Genomic DNA, 24,131 nt, shown 5'->3' with positions numbered 1-24,131 from the left:
TTCTTTCTTATAAACAAAAATTGCTTTTCTTTATCTGCTTTCCATTTGCTCCTTTTCTTTTGTTAAGAACATGAGGAAGGACAAAGGAGAGACAAAACCATTAAATTTAAACAGCTATAACATAAAAAAAATGTATTTGACCTTAGTTCTTTATCTGTGGTGATTTATTTCAATCTACTTTGTATATTGTGTTGTAAAAAAACTGAATAAACTCGAATGTCCTTACCATACTTTGTGGTAGACAGAACCCGGGTAGCGTTCATTTTGTGTATGACTGATGCCTCTCAAGGCTTGGACAGCAACCCCCCGCCTTTGGAGAAACTCCTCTCCCAAGATAGGATGGATATAAGGGCTTCCACATGAACTTTTGTTTTTAAAAGGTACACAGACTAGGTTATACTGAGGAGCTGATGATTACACTGCAGGGTGTTTCCCAGAAGACGTTTTGGTGCATTGTTCCTCCAAATAATTTTTTATGCTCTTTGCGAACCCAGAAGTGTAAGATATAGTTGGTACATAACCTAGTATTGGGAACCTGTGAATAAGCCTGAGAGAGCACTTTCAGTATGAAGGATTTATTGCATCCCTGAAAATGCTATCTGCTGTAATGTATTCTGCAATCCAGTAACCAGTTCCTTTTGAGACTGTCAGAGATGCACAACCATCTACCTATTTCCCCTCCTCCATAGCCCTGTGTCCAGGCACCTGGCCTAGGCTTGGAGTTACGGTTCCTGATGATGGCTGTTACCAGTTTAGTTCTCCAAGTCGAGGACTGCTCTATTAATTTTCAAAACACTGTGATACAAAGAAGGTATCAGAAAGAAAAAACATTATGAAAATGGGATAAAAAGATAAAACAGCCTATTATAATCTAAATCAAGTGCATACCTCAGAACATGAATTCTTGAGTAACTATTAAAATATGCCGTATGTACTGGCATCCTTAGAGAAGATTCTGAGCACCTCTGTCCACTATTTTCTCATACAATCAGAGCGTTTTACTTTTAAAAAGATAGTATTCTGTGGTTGCTCACCAAGAAACATAATGTCTCTAGTCTTTCCTTCAAACATCTGTTTTCAAATGTTTCTCGCTATCGTTTAGCTCCATTTAGTTTCATTTCCATGAAGTAAGCCAATAAATTAATTAAAAATTAATTGCTGTATCTTCCTTCAGTTGTTTGTTCTTAGAGAGGACAGAGAGGAAAGCAAGGTTGTAGAAATACTTGGGAATGTGTAATATTGCGCCTTGTTATTCACCTGTATATTAAATAAAGAAATGGCTAAATAGACGGCATAGAAATATCCAAAAATTATTCTAGCTGTTCAGTGTCTAACATGATAAAAAAAAGGAAGACTGACATTGTGTAGCACAAACAGTGCTCCAGGAGTAACATCAATTCACTATCACATCCTCTAGCACAGGATATTGCTAGTGATGCAAACAAATCCTCATCCTTAACTGCTGAACAAACTGAATTTCTTTCCCCTGCTGCTTCTCTTCCTCCCATCTCTTTCCATATATATATATAAGAAATATATAGAAAAGTGGAAAACAACTGAGACAAATTTATAAGTGAAGGTGAAAAGTCTGTGCCTTCCTGTTCTAGTAGCTGATAAGAAAAGATTAAGTATTGCGGACAGCAAATCTGTACATATTTGAACTGTAAACAATAACTGCATATATACTGTTTTTCCCTCTGTTGTAATTAATGTCTGCTTCAATTAAAATATTACTGCTTTACTTTTTGCATTTCTTTAACTGTTTTAGCATACTTATTAGAACATCTGAAAATGTATATACAAATCTCGGGTGAGAATATCTGGTATTGAAAAAAATTCACAAATTCTGAAGAAGACTTTTTGAAAATATTTATGTACTACTAGGCCTACTTTTCAGTGAGTTGCTGAAATGTCTCAATATTCACTTCTAGTTATGGAGTTTTTTTATTACTCATTCACTGATTGAATTTTACTAAAAATTTACTTTTAACTGTTCATTCTGACATTGCTATAATTAATTATTTGGCAAAATCAAAGACTCTGCATGAGAAAATAAGGTTTATTCTCTATTGTTTAAACAAGCTTGATGCATTCCCTGAAAGCATGTGTGCCCTTTAAAACACTGGGATTACAAAACATATTTCAGCTAATTGGAAAGAGGATGTAATTACAATTAAACCAATTTTTCCTGTAATCTCATCCAAAAACTGAACTTTTTTTTAATTGCCTTCTCTGTTTCCCTAGTGATGAGGGCAACATAACAGACCAATTCTCTTTGTGTCATTTTGACTGCCAGGCTCTTTGTATCTGTGGCATAGCAGTGTTATCTTTCAGGGACCTACCTATGTACAGCTTCCACTGCTGTTGGTGTCATTGCAAAGGAACACTTGCGAATTGATTATTATTTCCATTTTTTTTTTCTTCCTCATAATGACACACCCCTAGGATACATCTACTCAAGAAATTAATAAGTATAGGGCAGCATCTGCTGTTAAAACAATAGCTCTGAGGTGGAGAACATTCCTTTGCAGACAAGGATCCTGCATTTCTACCACTGGAATGAAAATTTGCTCTAAGAAGGTCTTCATGTTTTTTGCTACGTGGACTGATGTGATAATGATTATATGTGCATGTTATTTTTCAAGCAGACAGGAACTTGCTTTGTCTGGACTCTAAGCTGATCAAAAGCTTTGCAAATGGAATTAGTGCTGTCCTGAACTAACAAACCCTGACTTACAGGCATGTATATTCCTGTGGCCTCAAGTCAAGCTTTGTGTGAGAGCAGAGCATCCTCATGTTTGCCTGCCGACCTTTTGTAGACATACACTGAACCTGGTCTTTACTTCTGTGCGGATTGATACAGCAGCAGTTCAGTGGCAGGCACTGTAGAGGTATACTTACCATTGACAGGGCCATAGATGGTCATTTGTGTTATGCTGTTGGCTGGGCACATTGCCATGTGACTTGGCAATGAAAATAAAAAAGTCCCAAGGCAAGACACTCTGACTTGCTTTCAGCACATGCTGGGTAAACATAGGAGTGTTGGAAACAGCTAAGTTTCTTCTATATTCAACACACCAATTACAATATTAAATTTCCTCTATTTTTATTAACCTTAGCCTCTCTGTAATAAATAAAATAATTATTGGGGATCATTATGATGGAAAATAAAATAAGTATTATTTGTAAATAATTTTAAAGGAATTGGACAGTAGGTCTGCAAATAGTCAGACTAAAGGTACAGAACGAGCTGAAAGTAGTAATCTTACAGGACTTTCTCTTTCCAATCAGAGGTGACCTGAAGTATTTCTGTCATCAGCCAAGAAAGTCAAATGATGATGGGAACTAGAATTTTGTTGCCATTTAGGGAAAGGTGACTTTTATGTAATCTAGCAGAAATGGAAGAATAAGGTTCAGCCCGTGTCCTATGGAGTGAAAAGTTGAACTGACAGGGATTTAAAGTCTCTATTGTCAACATCAAAAAATGAATCATAAAATTTACAAGTGAACTGTAATGTTTCGGTGTTCTTGTTGCTGATTTAATTAAAAGGGAAAATGCAATCTCCTTTTAAGTACTGAAATATGTATTCTTGGTGAGATGACTGTTGCTAGAATTGAACCATCTTTATGACAAAAAAGAAAAAAACAACTGTTAAATGCAAATAACTGATTTTTCAGTTTTCTGTCCTAAACAAGCTTGCCCCCCACTTTTGTTATCTAAATAATCTCTTTTGGCCTGAGATAATAAGCAGAATTATTGTTAGAAAACACTTTCTGGGAAATGTGGATGCTTGGAATATCAAAATTAATCTTAGAGTGGAAAATATGATGATATTACCATTTATAATTTTGTTGCTACCAACAAAAGCATATTGTTGTGCCAGAATCATACATTCATATGCCACGCATTAAGTAGACAGCTTCTAAAATTTCTGCTTAAATGACCTGAATTATATATAAACAATGACACATTTGTATATAATAAAGTATTTATATATTAAACATACAGAAAAGGTATATGTGCATATGCTGAAACTTTGTAGACATCTGGAGTATTGAGATAAAGTTATGATTTCCGGCTGGAACATGACAATTTTTAAGCAAGTCAGTCTGATGTATTTTAAGATGAGAGACCACACAGTTAATTTTGATCTCAATGTCATTCAAACAACTGTATTGTGGACAAAAAAAAAAGCCAGTGCATGGTCTGGTTTGTTTCACTGCTGAATATTTTGCCTTTTTTTTTTTTTTTAATTCATGAACAGTTTTGAGTGCTCCTGCATGTTAGTTTTTTAGTCTTTATTGTTCTGCTAGTGAATGTCTGCATTTCTGAAAGAAAATCTCATTTCTATTTGAGCTGATGGTACTGCAATTAGCAATTCCTTAGAATTGTATTCAGTACTTACTAAGACACGTCTCAGGACCTACAGTTAAGAATAAAGCCTGGGGAAAAAAAGTGGGACTAAAGACATGGAGAAGTTCAGTTCACCATTTCCTGAGGTTACAAATGTTTCTTGGAAGTCTTCTTTGCTCATCTACAGATACATGGATGATTCTAACACAGAAGTTGGTCACTTGTCTCCAAGCACCTCATTAAAAGTGTGGCAGTAATTAGGTCTATCTGATCGGCCCACAGAGGCTACAGCAGAAATCAAGGCTGAAATTGTCACTGGGTAAATAAATATCTGAGGCTTATTATTGGAACACGGCCATTGAAGGAAATAGGGAAGAAATGAAAAGAAAACTTGTTAAGAACTTCAACATTTTTACTATTACTTATATTATCTGGATTGCTCCTTTAAAATGTCTTAAGTGTCTTCAAATCATCTTATAATTTACCTTTTTTAAGAATTGAAGATTCTGTTAATTTCTATTATGCATATACTTTTTTCCCCCTTCTTGAGCTCAAAAAATGGACTTTTGTAGCAGTGTTTTAGCTCTGAAGAAATAAGGCTATTCAAGATATGCAAATGCTTTGAACTTTCCCTGCCTTCTGACTTTCCTAGACCATAGCTCAGTGGAACTTTTACCTTCTGGTTGACCAGCACTGTATGTCTGATTTTTCTTTTTTTGTCTATTTTTCCTTCCTACAGGGACCCTATAAAAATACAGCAGCTGCAGAACCAAATTCGTCTGGAGCAAGAAAGTGGCCAGTGGTATCATCACCAACAGCAACCTGATCATCATCAGCACCCTCCCTCTTCTCCTTCCTTTCCTCCTCCCCCCTCCTTCCAGGAGCTTGAGTCCAGTCAGTCTGTCACTTCTCCTGTGCCAATGAGTATTCTTAACTCTCATACTTCCCCAACCATGCAGTCTTCCAGCTCCTTCAACTATGCTCGGCCTAAACAGTTCATTGCTGCTCAGAACATCAGCCCTGCTTCAGGTTATGTGACTCCGTCTTCAGGATCATCTACATCCAGCCTTCCTTCTCCTATGTCTCCAACTGCTTCTCAGAAACAGTTTGGGAGAGTGCCTGTTGCCCCTTTCTCTCAGCAGTTTGCTCCAGAAGGGGAGTACGCCTGGTCTCCTTCTTCTCCATCCCCTCCGCCCCCGCCTCCACCTGTCTTTAGTCCAACCGTGGCATATCCGGTGTGTGATTCCTTTCCACTTCCACCTCCTCCACCCCCTCCTCTTCCTTCACTTTCTTCACCTTCCCACAGTCTGTCTCCAACTCCCAGATTTCCTAATTCTGGCCAGTCTCCAGCAGCTTTTCTCAGCTCCATGCTGCCATCCCAGCCACCACCCATTTCTGTCAACGCATTAGGCCTCCCGAAAGGAGTGATGCCTCCGTAAGTATCAGCTAATGAGCTCCTTGAGTTTGACTGTACTGAAGATTGTACTGAAGATTATTGTGCTTGCTTCATTTTATACTTTTCTAGGGTCCTTTGCCGTTACCTGCTACCTGAGAGGGAGAGATGAATGAATTATTTGCAAATGTCTCTGTGCTAGAGATGGGATATGGTTTTCTAACCCTCACAGAAGTGAGATTCTAAAAGAGTCCTACCGTAGGAACACAAAAGAGGAGAAGCTAAAGCATTAAATTGGAGTTGATGAAAATATGAAAACAGCAGCAAAAGGCTTTGCATGCCCAGGGCCGTGGAAGGAGATCCAAGAAAAGCCTTCTCGTGACCCAGTTCTTTTGAAGTCACATATTCAGTGGTATTTGCAGTCTATGTTCCTATTACATCTGCAGGTAGAGAAATACCAAGTAAAGAAAGCATTGTTCAGAAGTCCCTATAGCTTTGTGATACTTAAATTATAAGGTATTAAAGTATACATCTGACAACAAAGTGGTCATAATGATATATTGACTTTTGGCTAGAGTTTTTGTTCTGAGGAAGTTTGGAAAAGGGTTTAGAAGGGGATTTAGAAAAGCAGTGCATAAAAACAAACAAAATCCCTCCCCTTAACAACTCCACATACTTGTTTTCCCCTTCTGTCTTCTCTAAAGGCCAAAATAGTATTTTGGAGCATGTCAGCTCCCATCATAGATCAGTTTGTCTTTCCACTGGCACTAGACTCTCATTCCATCCTTTGAGAACAAAGAGACACGCTGAAGAACAAAAATGAGAATAGCTGTATCCAAGGCTTATTTATAACTTTGTCTAGAAGTTTGTCTAAACATATCTACGGTATCTAGGTGACTTGCTCAGCTACGTACTGTTGCGGTGGGAACTTCTGTTATTTCAGTCCAAGATATGAAAAGGAAGAGAAGGAAGAAAGCAGACAGATATCAAAGTAATAAATCATGTATATGCTTTAAAAAGCATTTCTTTATCTTGATTTCTGTCATACGGCTCATTATGGAGTCTGGCCATAAAACAGATTTAGGAGAAAAATTAATAAATAGTACAGTTTGCCCTTGCACTCATAATAGTTGTGATTTTATGTCTTACTGTGTCCTTTGCACTGGCTGCGTTTCTCTATTGATACTGACTGCTGAAAGTTGCATGATTAATTTACTGACACCTTGACAGGTAAGCACAGCCCACAAAAGCCTGCAATTACCCCTGATTTTCCAGGAAAGTCTCTTGTACAGCTATATAGTTCTGGATAGGAACTGGATTCTCTTTCAAGTTCCCTTCTGTGTGCTGTGATGGTGACAGCAGCAGCTCGAGCATCTGCTGTGTCCCTCTTTCCCTGTTATGCTACATTCATGCACACATGTTCTCACTTGAGGCATTAGCTGTGTTCTGTTCTTCTTCATTCTCTTCGATCTTTGGACAGAGAGACAACTCTGCAAGGATGCTTCCCCTTTCCCCATGCCCCTCACTTCCCCAAGCCCAGAAGCCTGTTTGGGTATGCAGGTAAAAGTGTGTCTATGCCTCCCCCCAGCCCCAAGGCAGCAGCCTCACGTTCTGAGCTGAGGATGAGGTGATTGGCTGTTTGGCCTGCATTCCCTCAGGAAATGTAGTCCAGATGGCAGCTGGATCATGTTAACCATACTGAAAGTATGTGTGTATAATTTATGTATATATACATGTGTGTGTGTGTATATATACACAATGACCATTTGTCATCTGAATTCTAACATTAAAACATGGTAAAAGATGTACTGCGTGATGCAAAAAAAAAATAAAAATCTATTGTTATGCATCTTTGATGCCAATTTTTCCCTGGCCTCTTCTTTCTTGTTTTACTGCATAGTTTACTAATGTCTGGCATGCCTTGCTGAGTAAATCATTCTGTTTCCCATCATTCTCACACCACTCCCGACCAATTCTTCCCCTTGCCTCCTTCCCCCCACTGCTTTTGGGCTTTTCTGCTTTGTGCTATAGTCTCAGTTCTTTTTTTCCTCCACCTTCACTTTTTCCTTCTTTTCCCTTGTCTTTTGCTCCATCCTCACAAATCCTCTTTTCTTGAACACATTTGTCTTTCTAAGATGATGTAGTTTTTGAGCTACTCGCAGTATTCCATAACCTCAGCCTATAGTCTCACCATGTACTCCATGATCTCCAAGATCCATTGATTGAAAAGGATGATGCTGTTTCCTGACAGTGTGCTGTACAGACTGGGTGCAAGGAATGAATTGGAGCATTCAAAGTTCTGCTTCAGCTCAGCATCTAAAATGCTAGTCAAGCCATTTAGCTTTGTCTCTGCTTCTTGATCAGTCATACAGTGTTGATATTGAGAGTATGATAGTGGGTTGCTGCAAGTGAACTAGGCAGAGTTTGAAATACCTTTCATGGAAAGGAGGTATATTTTTTTTACTAGAGACTCCAAATACAGTGTTTGAAGTGGTAGGATTTCCTCTTTAGACAGTAACTTTATGATTTATTATTATATTTTAACATCAGCAGAAGTAGACTTGGACCTGTCATTGCGTTTAGATACTTCAACACTTTCCTATCAAGTGCCTCTAGCAGATAAAATGCTCTTAAAACAGTTTTCCTAAATGCTCTTAAAACAGTTTTCCTGTCTGCTTTCAATGTTTTCATGCCTCCTTTCTCTTGACTTCTCTTTTTTGTGTGTGTATTTCAGAGTTGGTAATTCACTGTTCATATTTTGATTATATGGTCTTTTTATCATGGCTGTTTACTCTCTTCTCTCCCCGCCATGGGTACTGTGACACTGACAAGCCAAACAGCTGAAAGAAAACAATAAATATTTAGCCTTGTCAGAGTCTCTTGTCATTACCAAAACCCGTTGTTTGGCAGAGTAAAAAATTCTGCAGACTATTTTTATAAGTTATGCATCTTGATATACTGTGGAATTTATTCAATAATTGTTTAGGTTTTTGTACATTTCAATGATTTTTTCCTTCACTAAATCTTAACACAATTACAGATCTGGTCCTCAGAATCAGTACTTAGTAGGAATCATTCTTATTTTCTTCAGATTGCTTTTGTGGTAGGAGCAGAATAAAGGTAGAGTAATAAACATTGCAGGTGGAGGTAATTTGCAGGTGGAGGTTATTTTTGGAGATGGTAAAAGGCAGCAACAGTAAACTTTTCTGTAAAATGGAAGACACAGTGATTGTGTACAAACCAACAGAGTCTTCATTTCTCCTCATGGAATCAGACCTTCCCTCCATCAACTTTCTTCAGGCATTTCCTTTCCAGTGTATGTATCATCTTTGTTCTACTTAAAAGAGAAACTAATCCAAGGAGGTGTTGTGCCTTTTGTTATATAAGAGGTCAGACAAAACATTTCTAACTCTCTCTTCCTTTCCTGTACTCTGTCTAATATAATAGCACTAAATACCATGCTAATGTTTTGGCTAAGGGTTGACATTTTCCTTGGTTTTGGACCCTGAGACTCCATGGAAGTGACAGTATTATCTAAACCAGTTTTATCAAATGAATATTCTTTCTAGCTGATTGATTTGGAAACATTGCACTGGGGTTTTTTTGTTTGTTTGGGGTGGGGTTGTTTGTTGTTTTTTTAACAACACATAGTCTTACAGCCTTGCCTGAATCATGGGAATAGCTACTTGTGAATTTACTACATTTTATTTGGACATCTGAAACATGGAAAGCAGCATTGTGTCATTAACACCTACTAATTCACCTTTAAATATTTGAAGTATTTATTTGCAACAATATTATGGTAGATGTTTCAGTTGAATAAAATATATCTCATCTTTCCAGTAAGCTCTAGACACTTTGTAGTGACCAGCATTTTCGAGCTGTGACTGTGGTGGTGTTAGCTGAACAATAACCTTTTTTTTATTAATGGGCAGATTTGATAAATGCATATCTTGCCAGAGCATAGCGTTATTAAACAGAAGAGAAGTGCTGGTGGAACTGCATGGCTAATTAAGTACTTAAGGGAATTATGAACACTTGTCAGTTATTTCTGAGGTAAAACTTGGCTGGAGTAAGATTGTTGGATACTGTTCTTAAAAATCTCACTTCTTTCTTTTTTTACCTAAAGAAAACTCTAGGGTGGGTGGATGTCTTGGACTCAGGTTAGCTTTCGATTACAAAAGACTTGCAGGGAGCAGATTTAATGTTACAGAAACCTAGAATTGAAGGGGTTCTGTCCACGGTTAAATCTGTAGAAACTAGAATCTGGTCTTCACTGTTCATAAACAAAACAAATTATATCTGTATGAAAAGAAATGAGTATACTTACAAATTCTAATAAGCATGTGCATTGGTAAGTTTACATGAGCATCTGTGAAAGCAAAATTGATCCCATGAGAAGGGTTTAGTGACTATGTAGTAAATATTTAAATAACAGGAATATAAATCCTGCTACAAAAAGATGTGGAGTCATCCAACCTGGAGAAATGGAATCTGTTTCTAAGTACAAAACCCCATGTATTGTTGGCTATACATATATCCTTTTGAAAGCAACGTAAAAAATTACAGGATTTTCTTAAAGTAGACACTTTTCCTTAAAGAAGATTTTTTTTCTTAAAGTAGATATATTCAGTAATATTACCTTAGTCACAAACAGAAAAAAACCTGACTGTACAGAATTGGTGAAAGAACATGCTTCTAGATTTACTACTTTTTGGAAAAGAATGGAAAATGGAAAAGAAAACATTGTTTTGAAGACAAGATTGTCTGAAGTATCTTGTAAAATGTAATTAAATAAGCTGCTTTTATCACTCTACATAATAAATTTAACTGCTATTTCAATGATCTCTATAGCCTTAAATTAAAATCTTAAAGGAGATTCTGTGGGAATCATGAGAATAGTACATCAGAGAGATCTGCACTTTTTTTCCCCTTTGAATCAGAGCTGCTGGTCTGTTCTTGCAGCTGTATACTGTGACTTGTCCATTGAATTCTGTCTCAAATAGCACTGAAGCAAATATTTTAGTAACCCTTATGTTCCTTGAGTCAGTTAGCAATGATAGTGACCACTCTGAGGAAAAGCTACACTTCTCCATCTTTTTATCTTACAGCTTTCAACAGTCTGCCAGCTTTCATGTTAAACTGTATTGCTGTCCTATGTAGACTGGACATTTACTTTTCCCATTTCTGTAGGTTATGTCTGTCACAACTGTAAAAAATGGAGGTTACCTGCTGTGTGATTGATGTGAAAATAGTGATACGTAGAAAGAAGTACATTGATTAAGAATTCCAACATCAAACTGAGGAGAAAGGTCAGGGTGTTTTCTTGCTTCTGAGGGAGCTCACCTCATCTCTGTATGCTACCTATTCAGTCATACCTGGAGTTATCCCTGGATCTCAGGAAAATATATCTGAAGACAAGTATTTCTGTAACTGGAAAAATTCCAGCAAATATTAGGGTTTGCATTCATTCCCAACCCCCAATTTTTTAAGCTATTGCTCCAGTCCATTAGACCATATTTGTTTGAAGTTTCTTGATTTATTGTGTTGTACCTCCTTTTCCCATGGCTTGGATACTACTTGTGGCTGTTAGACCAACACATGCGTGGTTTATCTGTGGTATCAGATCGCTTCTTGTTGATTGAGCTAAGAAACAGCTCATTTTGGGGGATTTGGTTTTGCACAATGTAACAACTTTTTATTATGTACATGCACGTGGTTATAAAATACATATCTGTATCAGCTTTTCTGAAATATGGTGAATGCATGTTTGTTCCACTTGAACTTTGAAATCCAGGTTGCACCCCAGATCTAATCAATTAAAGTTGCTCAAAAGTAGAGTTCAAGGATTTAACATGGAGACACACAGACAGTAACCAAAATAACTGACCTACTGTATCCTGACAATCATTGCACCTGGAAGTCTTAATTTTCAAGCTGTTTTTATTCGGTTATTTTTCTAAATGGTATTTGCAGATGCTTAAGAACATTGTAAGATGACAAGTGAACTTAACTAAGAGAATTAGTACATATACCTCTCTGTTGAAAAGAGAGAGAGGCTGTTTGCAGCATTCCTTTTGCTTTTTTTGGTCTGCAGATTTTTTTTCTTCAGAGGAATTAATTTTATAACTTCCTTATTTTAAGCAGATCTGAATGCCACAGAAATGTCTGTGACTGTAAAAGCCAGGTACCGTGCTTGATAGTTGTGGAGACCTTAACCAGTGGCATTTAATTAACTGGAGTAAAGGATTTTGGAGAATATTACCTTTTCTCAGTCCAGTATAGGTTTTTCTTCACATGTTTCTTGCAGTTACCTCTTCTTCTCAAGACTTCAGAACTATGAGGACTGTGCCAGCCTTTTCTACATTCAGGAGCAGTCAGTGCCTTAGTGATTTCTTCTTGACCATCAGTTCTAGCATAACGCTGGTAACAATCAGAAATGCAGATAAAATTACCAGTTACAAAATAGGTATTAGTTTTTAAATTGATATCCAAATATGTGGACATCTTTTGAAAAGGAAGTGGCACTTATGTATCTATGGTAACCAGTGCAGGGATGACATGCTCAGGTAGAGAAGGAACTGGACAGGAGAATGAAAAAGTAGTAATTCTTTTCTTAATGAGTGAAAATGCATTTTTAAAGATAAGCCTTAGAAAAATAAATTTTTGGTGGTGGGCCTGCAGTTTGTAGGTGACTTGTTCTCTGTGTTATCTAATCATTAAGAAGGAACAAACTTGCTCAGAAATACATATTATTCATGTCAGTCTTGATCCTATCCAATGCTGAGGCATGATTTATTTATTTTTTTCAACCACAGTTTCATAACCTTTTCTTGGGTGGTAGAAATAATTGAACTTTGGTTACCTTTGTTTCATTTAGTGCAAGTCATCCTTAGTCAGGTGTGTGCCTCAGGCATTCCCTTAATTCAGATGCATGTAACATCACATTACTGAACAGAGCTGATTCCTGGTCTCCACAGTGTGTATGACAAGATCAGACCAAAACAATTTTAATATGCAGCTGCAGCTTCAAAGTTTGTGACCTGTTACAGTGCTTATAGTAAATTTTTTCTTACAGTAAGTGAGTGAAAAATGTGTTAAATGGGCAGGAATTAGCTGTATTTTTGGAAGGCTTTAGTTTTAAAGGAAAAATCAAGTTACGGTTCATTACCTCAGTACCAGCGAATTGATTTGGATTTCTGTGAAACTGAGCCGTATTGGCTGCAAAGGGGAATGTGTTGTTGGAAGGATAACAACAGCCAGCCTGTTGTCCTTGTTTACACTGTAGAAGGTACATAGGAAAAGAGGGAATTGCATCCAGCGTGCACTCTGTGTAATTAAAACATGAAAAGTACTGCTGGTTTGGCCTTCTTTCTAAACAAATGTTAGGGCAAATACTTAAAACTAAGGAGAGCCAAGCCAAGGTTGCAAAAACCTTTGCTGTCAAAAATCTCTGTGTGAATTAAGATGACTGAGTTTTGGCAGTTTCATTGTGCCCTTTCTGACCAAAAGAACCCAGACTTGTGTGCTTTTGTGTACGTCTGTATTCAGGCTTAAGTGATGCATGTTTCAGAGGTGCTTAAACTCTATGTGAATTTCAGCTTGATTCTCAAAGGCTGATAGTTTCTTCGCACATTTGGGGTGGTGGTTGTGTGTTTGAGACTAATGGTAGCAATATCTTGAAATATGCCTTCTCCAGCTATCTCCTGCTACCTTAGTACTCACAATATACTCTGAAAATTGCATCAGGCAAAGAATGAACATACAAATACACAAATGAATTGGCAGAACGTTTTGTTTTATATTATCCCTGAGAAAAGACAAAAAGAAAGCTGATGAGTCACTAAGGAGGACACAAATTTTAGAAACTTAATGCATCCAGATAAGGGCATGTAAAGATGGTGAAAAATATTTGCAAAAGCAGCTGGAGTATGTAAGTTTACTGCCAGGCTGTCTTGACATGCATGCATGTCTTCGTCTCTCAAGCTGAATGGATCTGTGCTTCAGAGGATAGATTTACCAAGGACCTTCTCTTTGTTGCCATTACCTTGTAGCCATTTTGAAAGAATGTATGTCTTAAGAGCTAACTTGGTGTGGGGGGATGTATGTGTATATATATATTTATGTACATATTTTAAACTATTCATATCTGTAGAGAAAGAAAGAGATTCTAAAGAGGAGGTAGAAATAGAGCATCTGCAGGAAGAATTACATTTCCTCATGCACCTCTTCTTTTTTTGTCCCAATTTAAAATAGTCCTGGAAGAGAAAGAGAGAGGTTTTCTAAAGGCATTTGAAGAAATTTTGACTGATACTCATTTTTATAGTTGTATTTTTAAACCAACTACTTCCTTGCTTAAATACTTATTTGTAAGTGTAAGTAAAGAGAAGAGAATCTATTTTTCAGGCATGTTGCCTTGGCCAGGTCTTGGATGACACTTCCACACACACTATGCAAAGCTCGGGATGTTCTGGCACATAACCAGAGATCTGGAAGTTTGTTAGAGAGTCTGCCTCTCCTGTTAAAATCTACCAGGGAACCCCAGGCCATTGCTGAAATATTTGCATACCTTGTTCTTAAATTAAATTCCTTAGCTTTCCTACATGACTCGTTCCAGTGTTTAACTGTTGTTGTTGCAGAGAGGAGAGTTCTACATTGTCTTTGTCTAAGCTAGGCCTGTTGTTCTTCAAATTGTCTACTTATCATCCTCAATGGACATGGAGAATCATTGAATGCCAGCTATTTTCTGATGTTTTGTTTGATTCTCTTCATTCTCCTCATTTCCTGAGTAAATAAACAAGATAATTTTTGTGTATGTGACATAGCTTGTCACAACACCTATGCTTTTAAAACCATCTGACAGATTTCTTATTCTAAAACTTTCCAATTTGCTGTATTTTTCTTGAAGTGCAGTGGTAAAACTGGATTCAGTGTCCAACAGCAAGGAATAAAGGAAAACAATGAAGTTTCATGTCTTACGCTAATGTGTCCCAGAATTACATTTCTTTTCCTTTTGAAATATTGGTGTTATTGTCCAAGTTTTAATCTCAAAGATTCTTTAGAGATGCTTAATATGTTAGTGTTAATTTTCCATTTGTATTGCTGTCATGCTTTGAACATTTTACCTTAGTTTCATCATCATTAGACCACCTTTAGACTAATTATGAAGATTATTGTAAATGACAGTTGTTACCTGCAAACAAGTTGCAAGCTCTGCAAGTTCACTGTCATCAGCCAATTTGAGAAATGTGCTTTTTTATTTCACTATTCCAGTTAAGGTTGAAATACTGAGTACTGAACTTAGTATACATAGACCTTTGAAAGACCTCATTGGTCTGCATTCTTGCAGTTTGATAGGAAAAAAAAAATCATTGCAACTGTCTGAATAGCTTTTTCAGACAGTTATGCAGCCATATAATAGAAATTTCAGCCAGATTCTGTTTCCCTGATTTACTAGGGAACTTACTGCAGCGCCTGAAGGCTTACTCAGAAGCCATAAATTGAAGTGTATCAAAGCTACTACTTTTCGCCTATCTCCTATCTGTGTGCCATTCAACCTGACAGAGAGACAAATTAGTGAGGTTTGATAGGCTTCAATTTTCACTTCCTTCTTATCCTACATTGTTTTAAAATGGACTGTAGTATTGTTTTCTTATGTTTGTATGGGCATTGAAACTACTGACTTGTAATTCTCTTGGTACTCCTTCCCCTTTTAAAAATGGGTGTGTTTGCTTAGGGTTTTTCAGAGATAAGTGATAATGCTTCAGAAAATGCTTTCACTTGTTACTTGAAATCCACTCCAGAGCACTTAGCCCATCCCCCTCTTTTCATATACTGTTGTGACTTTCTTGGATAAACTGTACATTTTACCTTTACAGCCTATTGAGTGCCAGGCATCAGCAGGCCTTTTTCTTGCTAAGACTTTTTATCATTCAAGTATGAAATTTGTAAGAATGTGAAATGAAAACTGTATTTCTTAACGTATTACATGGAATTTTCAAGGTAGGATGCATGTCTCCATTAAAAGCTGGTACAGGACTTCTTCAAGCTAAAGCCAAATTTGAAATTTGCTGCCTTGAAGTTGGCCAGATTTGTGTGTGTGTGTCCTTGTCCAAAAAGTGACAAAATTCGGTTCCATGGCAGTGCTGGGCTGGGTGGGGTAAGAGGCTGGGAGGTGAACGGAAAGACTGCGAGGAGAGAGACAGATGCCACCTTTCCACTAGCCTTCCAGGAGTTGGTCCAGCCTTCCTGAGGGACATTACCTTCTGGTCCCCTCTTTCCACCTTCTCCTGTCCATTTTCCTTCCATATCTTCCTTTACATTTACTGCCCCCAGATTTCTTGACTTACTGAAGCATCTCTTTCTTGAAGAGACCTTACCCCTTCCTCTTAGCATTCTCTTGCCTCCCTGTAGATGGGAAAGTTTTCCTGACTTGTTCCCCAAAACAGAGTGGAGGAGACTTTGTTTGTTACTTGTGACTGACAACATCCCCAGCCAAATGTTGAGGCAATTATTCTGCTTGGTGGCTGAGAAGATCTCCAGCTAATGGCTGAATATTTTTAGGGTGAGGGATGTTGTTCTCTGGCTCTTCGCGACCTAAGGCAAATGTCTGTTCTTCTTCTGCTGTGATTTAATGTGAAAATGCAGTACTTTTTATAAGAACTTCACCATTTTCCAATTTTAAATTTACTTTCAGTAACAGAATATGAAATGTTTTAGGAATTTAGACAGAAATGTTTCCAATTATTGTATTCTCCATCTATTCACTTAATTCCTTTTTGGCTTTTGACAGCGTTTGTGTATTGTTTCATTTCAACAAATGCTAAAAATTACCATTGAAAACACTTGCTGAAGAATGAATTTTCTCTAACCATATTATAGAAATGTAGTACCAAACAATATCCAACAAAATTCGTTATCTCCATATGATTCTTGTTTAACATTTTGGTGCTGGTAATTAAATTATTAAGTTGAGTATTGGAATGAATTTTACCCCTTGTGGGTTTTTTCATCTGTATTATCTGTGAGTTTGGCAATTTACCTGATTCGATTCCATATTTTGCACAAGTCATTCCCATGTAATGGGCTGAGCCCTATTTAGTCAATGAAGCTAAAAAAAACCACCTCAAAACTAATATTGAATCATTATCGGTGTTTTAAACAGTAATGTGTGACTTCACTGGAGAAATGGGGTGTGCTACAAGTTTCAAATACTGATACTTCACAGCTGTGTAAGAACAGCTGATCTCCAGTAGAAACCACCATTGTTGGGCATTTCCAGCAATAGAGCTATCAAAACATTACTAAAAAGTGTTAAATATTAGTGCAGACTGGGAAAAAAATTTCCTGTGCCATTCCAGAAAATGGGAGCGAGACATCCTGAAAGTGCAGTCTTAACTTGTAGACTGGCATGAGGAATAGCTTAGCCCTGGGAATGCAAACTGCTAAATGGTTGCTATTCTACTGTGAAACCCTGCTGCTGAAAACTGCTTTACAGGGATGATTTTTCTTTTTGCCAGTGTAACCTAGACTCTGTGAATGGCTCTTCTTTCAGAAACAACATTTACGTGTTGCCTTCTGGGTATGTGTTCTCAGAGATACGAAGAATAAACATGAAATTGGGTATTGTGTATCGAAAAACTGTAACAAGGAATTAGTTAATAAATAATATAGGAAATTAATAATTAACTGCCTTGTCTTACATCTTTCTGATCTTTATCCATCTGGTACTTCATAGGAACTTAGTTTATCTTCCATCCCCACTTTTATATAGTCATGCTTTCTCTTTCATGTTTCCTGTCACTTTGCTTTATTGCCATTGCTCATCAGTTTCCTCTTTGAGTGTATGGTGTTTACAGCCACCACTACAGAATCCTGAGCCCTATTTTATCTGATGCACAAGTAAAGCATAGTTTCAACTTTGTCCTTAGACTAACCATTTAATCAGTGATGTGAGTTAGAAGGGTCAGCATAGTAAGTAAGATGCCAGACCTCTAATTTCAAAGACACGATGTCATTTTCTTCGATAATAGCAGTGATTCCAGAAAATTTCCTAAATACCAATGATTTCAGGAAAGCTCATGAATTTTCCTGTACTGTTTTGCAGCGGATTTCCCAAGAAAACAGGCAGAACTGCTAGGATAGCATCAGATGAAGAGATTCAAGGGTCAAAAGATGCTGTAATTCAGGATCTGGAAAGAAAACTTCGCTTCAAGGAAGACCTTTTGAACAATGGGCAACCGGTATAAAAACATAAAATACCCCGGGGAACGGGAGTGGGCATCACGGGTAGTTTCTCAGATATGCTGCATATAAAATGATTGTTGTAGATTATTTTTCTATTTTGTGTATTTTGTATTTTTAATTGCTTTTCCAAAGCAATTTCGTACCATTTACATAAGGAATGGGGTTTTTTTGGCCTATCATTCCTTCTCCTGTTGGACAGCTTTACTTGGACTTAACAAAGCAATGGAGGTCTCAAAGATGATGAATTGACATAAGAAGCCTGCACAGTCTCTACCTCCAGGGCTTTTTCAGCCTCAGAGGCCATTTGCTTTTAACTCTGGGTGGCTTGCCAGTAAGCATATGCATAGCTCTTGATCAGTCCAGGCTCATTCTGGCTTTTGCCCAGCTGTTGGACAGCAAGGATGAAAGAGTACGTGGTAAGTGGACATCAGAGGGGAACAAGGCAGTTCATCATGAGAAACAATGCATTAGGAATCAGGCATCATTAGATCCTGCAGTTGTGGGATTTTTTTGACCAATAGAATAAAAAACAGCCTATAGTACTAACTTACAGAATTTAAGAAGAATTAACAATCTGCTTGAGGAGTCAAGAAATGAGGTAAAATGGGCAGGTATATCAAACAACCAAAATGCACAGCTGCAAAGTTCTCCATTAATTTTTGTGCATTTTGAGATATGCATAAAAGATAAAATACCAAATTCTTCCTGCTCAGAGTTGATAAGCAACTCTCCTAAGACTTGATTACAGTTATTAAGGCATTGTTTTAAATGTCTTTGAAGCAGGAATCTCTTTTAAGAGGAAACTAATTTTAAAAATGTAGACTGCCCACCCTGTTTTGTCAATGAAATGTTTTCAAAAGCATCTGAATGCCTTGGGATACCTTCATGTCACTGGAAGGTATTGTGCTTTAGGTTTCTCAGGACCATGCTCAGAAGTTTGCTGTGTTTGCTACTGTGTCCGAGATGCGGACTATGGTGTTGTAGTTCAGGACAGCCTATTGACTCAGACTATCTACTCAAGCTGCTGGATTCTGGTTCTTAGTATGGTCAATGGAGTGAAGTAGGGAAAATGTTCTGAGTGCCTAGTGATGCTGTACTTGCCTTACTCCATTGGCTGCATAGGGTTCGGCAGTTTTCTGCAACAGTTAAGCAGAATCATTCTCATAGTGTGTAAGTAAGTGCCTGGTTTTTTCAAAGGAGGTGGGCTGAATATGACTGTCAATGCCTATTTTGGAAAGTGAGAGAGATGTTTGGCTTGGACAAATGAATGGAATGTCCTGAGAAAGCCCACATGGCCCAAGGAAAAAAAAAAAACCACAAAAAAAACAACCTGTGATCAGATGATGTGGGAGCTTGAACCAAGTAAACTCTGGTTTTGCGCTTGCCTTGAGGCTTTCGCCTTGCAGATTCCTGTCTTGGGTGATTCTGTTTGTGTAATCATGGCTGTGGGCACTTGGAGTGATCACAGAAGAAATTGAAGTGAGAAAAGTTCATGACTTATTTAGACATTTGTAACAAAGCCAAGATTGGTACCTAGTTTTCATGAGTGTCAGCCTGCTGGTTTAGCTACAATATGACGTCTTTTTAAACGTAATTTAAATGAGCTTTCTTTAAAATGGAAGCATTAAGTAGATGTAATGTTTTACAATTTCCATTCTGCTTTCATTTTTCTGTTTAAATGAGGCATTTCACCATGTAATGAGTTTGCCTTTCATTCACTGGCATTTTTTTGCAATGTTGATTTGTAAGAAAGTGCCTAAGTGCCTAAAATGTGTTATTGAATGTAGAAGGAAAATTAATAATGAAATAATTGAATTGTACACTTAAGGTTTTCTTTTAACTTGCTTTACCTTCAGAGTGTAAATTGTCCTTTATAAGCTGCTCCTTAATTTCCTAAAGAGTAAGAAGAAATAGAAATAAAAAACCTTAAAGAACATATTTTTCTATAAAGCTGTCATATTTTTGACAAAATAATCAAGTAGAGTAGTATCTCCTTAGCATTTTTGGCAGAGTTTTCTGCTGTGTGGTTCTAATGTAAAAACTGAGCAGAACAACTAGCAGTAAGATTTGGGATGATTTGACATGCACTTTTTTGATGGCCATGCTGATTTAAGCAGTTCCTATTGCTCATTCCTACCCAAGTTCCTGGCAAGAGGATGGAAACAAATGGCAGAGTCAGGGCAAGGGTTGCTTAAGCCAGAAGAGCCACTTGTAATGCAAAAAAAATGCATTACAAACTGTGTCGAAAATTTCTGTAGAAACATGTTGCTGCTCTATTTTATTAACATTACTTAAAGCATTGCTTACTGTCTAACTGCCTCGTAGTTCTTCAGGAGAAATGAAAACTTTTCTTTCTTCTTTTCCATCCCCCTTAACCCACCCATTTATTTTTTGTTCAGAGATTAACGTACGAGGAGAAAATGGCTCGTCGATTGCTGGGAGCAGACAGTGCTGCAACTGTCTTCAATATACAGGAACCAGAAGAGGAGCCTGCTATACAGGTGCCACATAACTCTACAATTTCATAGGAAAATAAAAAATTTCTTTCAATTTTTCTTTTTTACAGGCTGTGATTGTCTTAAAAAAAGTCCTACATAAGACAATAAATATACACAAGATAGGACGGTTTTGATTACAGAAGTCATATGTTATATATCAGTGAAGTAAACTGGAGGATTGCATGCCTATTGCTCAGTTTTTCCGTACTAAATAAGGTTGAGAGTTCTCAAATGTCTGCTCTCTGCTTTAAACTCTGCCGTTTATCCTATTCTGTCCTGACCTTTAAGTCTCTCAAGGCAAAAATACATCTACTATCTTGAAACCATCTTCTCTTTATGTGTGTAATCTGCACTTTTTGGATGCAGACCAAAAACACAACAGAAAGTCTGCTTGAAAGGCCGGGTACGCATTCTCCATTGTTCAGGTGCCAGGGTTGCTATTTGGAAATGTGTAGCATTCATTCATTTGCTTAAGTTACCACATAAAGTACGTTCTCCTAATAAAAACTCTGAGAAACTGTCATGGATGCCTCTTGGTCTTCTTTCTGCCTCTTGATCTTTTTTTCTACCCTTACAGGAAGCTCGCTCTGTTGGTGCTTCTGTAGTGAGTCCTGTGGATATTCAAAAGGTTAATGTTTTCACCTTTTTCTGTCTTGCTTTTATGTCCATGGAATTTTTATTATTTTTTTTTCCTCTGTTGTCTTTGCCCTTTCCCTTCTACTGCTCTTGGTTATTAACAAGAGGTCACCTAGCATTAATAACTGGGGAGATCTGGGTTGCAGTCCCTTCAAGGCATTAAAGTTGTTCTATAAGCCTAGTTGTCTGAGTGCAGGCAGCTTAACCACAGTAATGTTGTGCTCCGATATCTTTTTGCCATGATGTTAACGTACACTGATTCTAACTGCCTTGCATCCAAATCAGCTGTTCTTTATATATACCACGTGTACTTTGTGGTTTACTTTTATGATAAACTTTCAGGGAACAAATAAATTAAACAAATATCTGCAGTTACAAAGGTATTTCTCTCTCCTTCCATTTTTTACTGTTATTGAGGGTTATGATTAGTTCTGTAACCAGTCAGTAGAAAGACTACATGTCATTCCCTGACCAGAGGCAATAATAGAGGATGGGCATGTGAAAGGAGGGTTCGTATGAGACGTGTGTTCTATCTTAAATAAAATAAGATTCAGAGACAATGGTCAATGGTAATTTGAAAGAGTGCCTGAATTTCTGCTGACTTAGAAGAGCATTGGCTAATAAAGATTTTTTTTTTTTTTTCCCCCTGCTTCTGAGCTTTCTTACATTCTGGCATTATCTTTGTTATCACTAAGATTCAAAGTAGGACTTTTTTACTGCAAAGTAGATAGAGTGAACAGGTCAAGAAAGTAAGTAACTGTGTATGTCACAGTAACGTTTCCTATTATCTGAATAGCAAATTTAAACAAGCAGTAGTGTTTTACACCGGATGAAACTTTCCACTCTTCTTTCTGTATCTTGAATACTCTCATGACAAAGTTAGTTTTTAAGGAAGAAGTGATACTTTTGGCCAGACAAAGGGACCACGGCAACAGGAGTAAAGGGAGGCAACTATTGTGGACTGCCAGTGTTGCCATTTCTCATCTTTTTCCTTTTTTTTTTTTCTCATTTTTACAGGCAACTGTAAACAAAAATCATTTTAGCCTTCTGGTGCAGCCTCCAGTACAGTTCTATGCAAACAGCAGATGTGAACCATATGGTTTTCTGGCCATCTGGAAAGAAAACCCACCCTAAATCTGCCTGTACCCTCAAGGAAATATTAGTGTGTTTCTTTTGTCTTTATGAACTGCTTCAGAATACTTTTATTCTTATAGGCTTTTTTTAAAAATGGAAAGAAAGCAACCAATGACTTTCCTTCCCCTTATAAATTAGACCTTAAGAAAACATGAAATACAATTTTTGCCTCATACCAGATGTCTTCATTGTTTCATAAGGAAGTTATTGGAGGCACAGATTATAGTGTTTTTCTTCAACAAGATACAGTTTCCTTTTATACGTAAAACCTTAATGGATTGTCAAAGATCAGTAGAATAAAAAAAAACATTAGGAACACATCTTGCTGAGCAATGTGTTGAAGTTGGACACTAATATGTACCTTTCTTGTTTGACAGGAGTATAAAGTCTCCAGCTTTGAGCAAAGATTGATCAGTGAAATTGAATACAGGCTGGAGAGATCTCCTGTGGAAGAATCGGATGATGAAGTGCAACATGGAGATGAACCTATTGATAACAGTACATCACCATATTTTGAGATAAAGCTGAAGCATTACAAAATCTTTGAGGGAATGCCAGTTACGTTTACATGCAGAGTGGCAGGAAATCCAAAGCCAAAGGTAAGAAAAGAAGGTAAACATTTCTAGAAACGCTCTGAAGAGTTCTGTGTTGGTACCTTACAGTCAGCCCCTGGACCCTATGAACTGTATCTTACAGGAACAGCAGACTTTCTCTCTTGAAAAGAAAGACTCCTAGCTGGTATAAACTGTCAAATCTGTTTTGACATCACTGGAATTACTTAGATTTATACTAGCCAAAATCCTACTATGAGGCTTCAACTCTTAGCTATTCCCTCCTGAGACTTCATCTCAATTATTTTACCTAGAAGTAATACTTCGTCATTTTCAGAGTTACCTTCAGGGTACATCTGTACCACAGAATGCAGTGCAATGCTAGAAAACCCCAGGTGACCTGGCACAGTAGTCCCAAAGCAGCCTCATCAGGTTAACGTGGGTAATTAGCTGAGGCACAGAAACATGCTAATGCAAAAGTATGTTGCTTCTGGTTCATGCTGGTATCTCTGCATTCTTCAGTGTTGCAGAGTTTATATCTACACATCCTAACAAGACTAAATTTTATTGAAGGTTAGAGAAAGGCATAATAAAATACCATAAGCTCCTATATATCCCAACAAGATGAGACACGATGGTGAGGTTTTAGTGATGAGCTTCTGAGGGAGGGCTGGGCTTGGGAAGCATTTCCTTTTAGCAAGTGTAAAAGTACCAGTTGTGTGATGTCAGTAGTCTGGAAGAAAGCCTTCCTTTGGTAGGTTGTGTTTAGCTATTTCAAAAATTGCTTGGCAATCAACTGACTCATTAGGCAGCAGGCAAACAGCAGTAGCTTCTTCAACTTCCTTGCCAAAGCCAGTACCTTCCCTGTGAGGTCCTTGCAGCTCTTACAGTGACCTCTTGTGGATAGGGGCTCTTTTCTTCTTAGACAAGATCAAAGATGCCTTATCTCGTAGAGATCTTCACAGCAGCAGCCACATCCAAATCTCTCATCTAGTTTAAGTTTTACAGGTATTTAGGATTGTGAACAGAGATAAATGCAAATGACGTTACATGTCAAATGATACAGCTGTATGATACTGCACAAACTGTAAAAAGAAAAATGGACTTTGTCAGGTGGCAGAGGAGGACAAATAGAGAACTAGAGCTATGTCTACATTAGCAGGTAGTGCAGACCAGAAGAAGCAAAATCTGTGGGATGAGATATCTGTCCCTGCATGCATTTCAGGAGGTTTTACTTCAGGCTAGCTCTAATCTCATCCCACAGACTGAAGCAGATGCAGCACATTAGATGTGTTCTTGGAGCACATTTTCTGGCTCAG

General features: G+C 37.5%; 1 protein-coding gene across 5 annotated transcripts in view; it reads left to right on the top strand.

The window, feature by feature from the left end:
* The window catches only part of PALLD (palladin, cytoskeletal associated protein), a 218,242-nt gene that overhangs the window by 173,646 nt on the left and 20,465 nt on the right, over positions 1-24,131 (top strand). For 4 of the 5 annotated variants that reach the window (XM_059818157.1, XM_059818158.1, XM_059818156.1 and 1 more), the window contains exons 11-15: positions 5,094-5,789; positions 17,854-17,989; positions 20,393-20,494; positions 21,069-21,119; positions 22,639-22,860. In XM_059818157.1, coding sequence (XP_059674140.1) covers positions 5,094-5,789; positions 17,854-17,989; positions 20,393-20,494; positions 21,069-21,119; positions 22,639-22,860 — 1,207 coding nt within the window. The remainder of the gene's footprint in view (positions 1-5,093; positions 5,790-17,853; positions 17,990-20,392; positions 20,495-21,068; positions 21,120-22,638; positions 22,861-24,131) is intronic. The other variant, XM_059818155.1, reaches the window with a different exon arrangement.

This window comes from Gavia stellata, chromosome 5, assembly GCF_030936135.1.
Source record: "Gavia stellata isolate bGavSte3 chromosome 5, bGavSte3.hap2, whole genome shotgun sequence".
In the NCBI taxonomy this organism is placed as follows: domain Eukaryota; kingdom Metazoa; phylum Chordata; class Aves; order Gaviiformes; family Gaviidae; genus Gavia; species Gavia stellata.
This window is presented reverse-complemented; position numbering and strand designations above follow the sequence as displayed.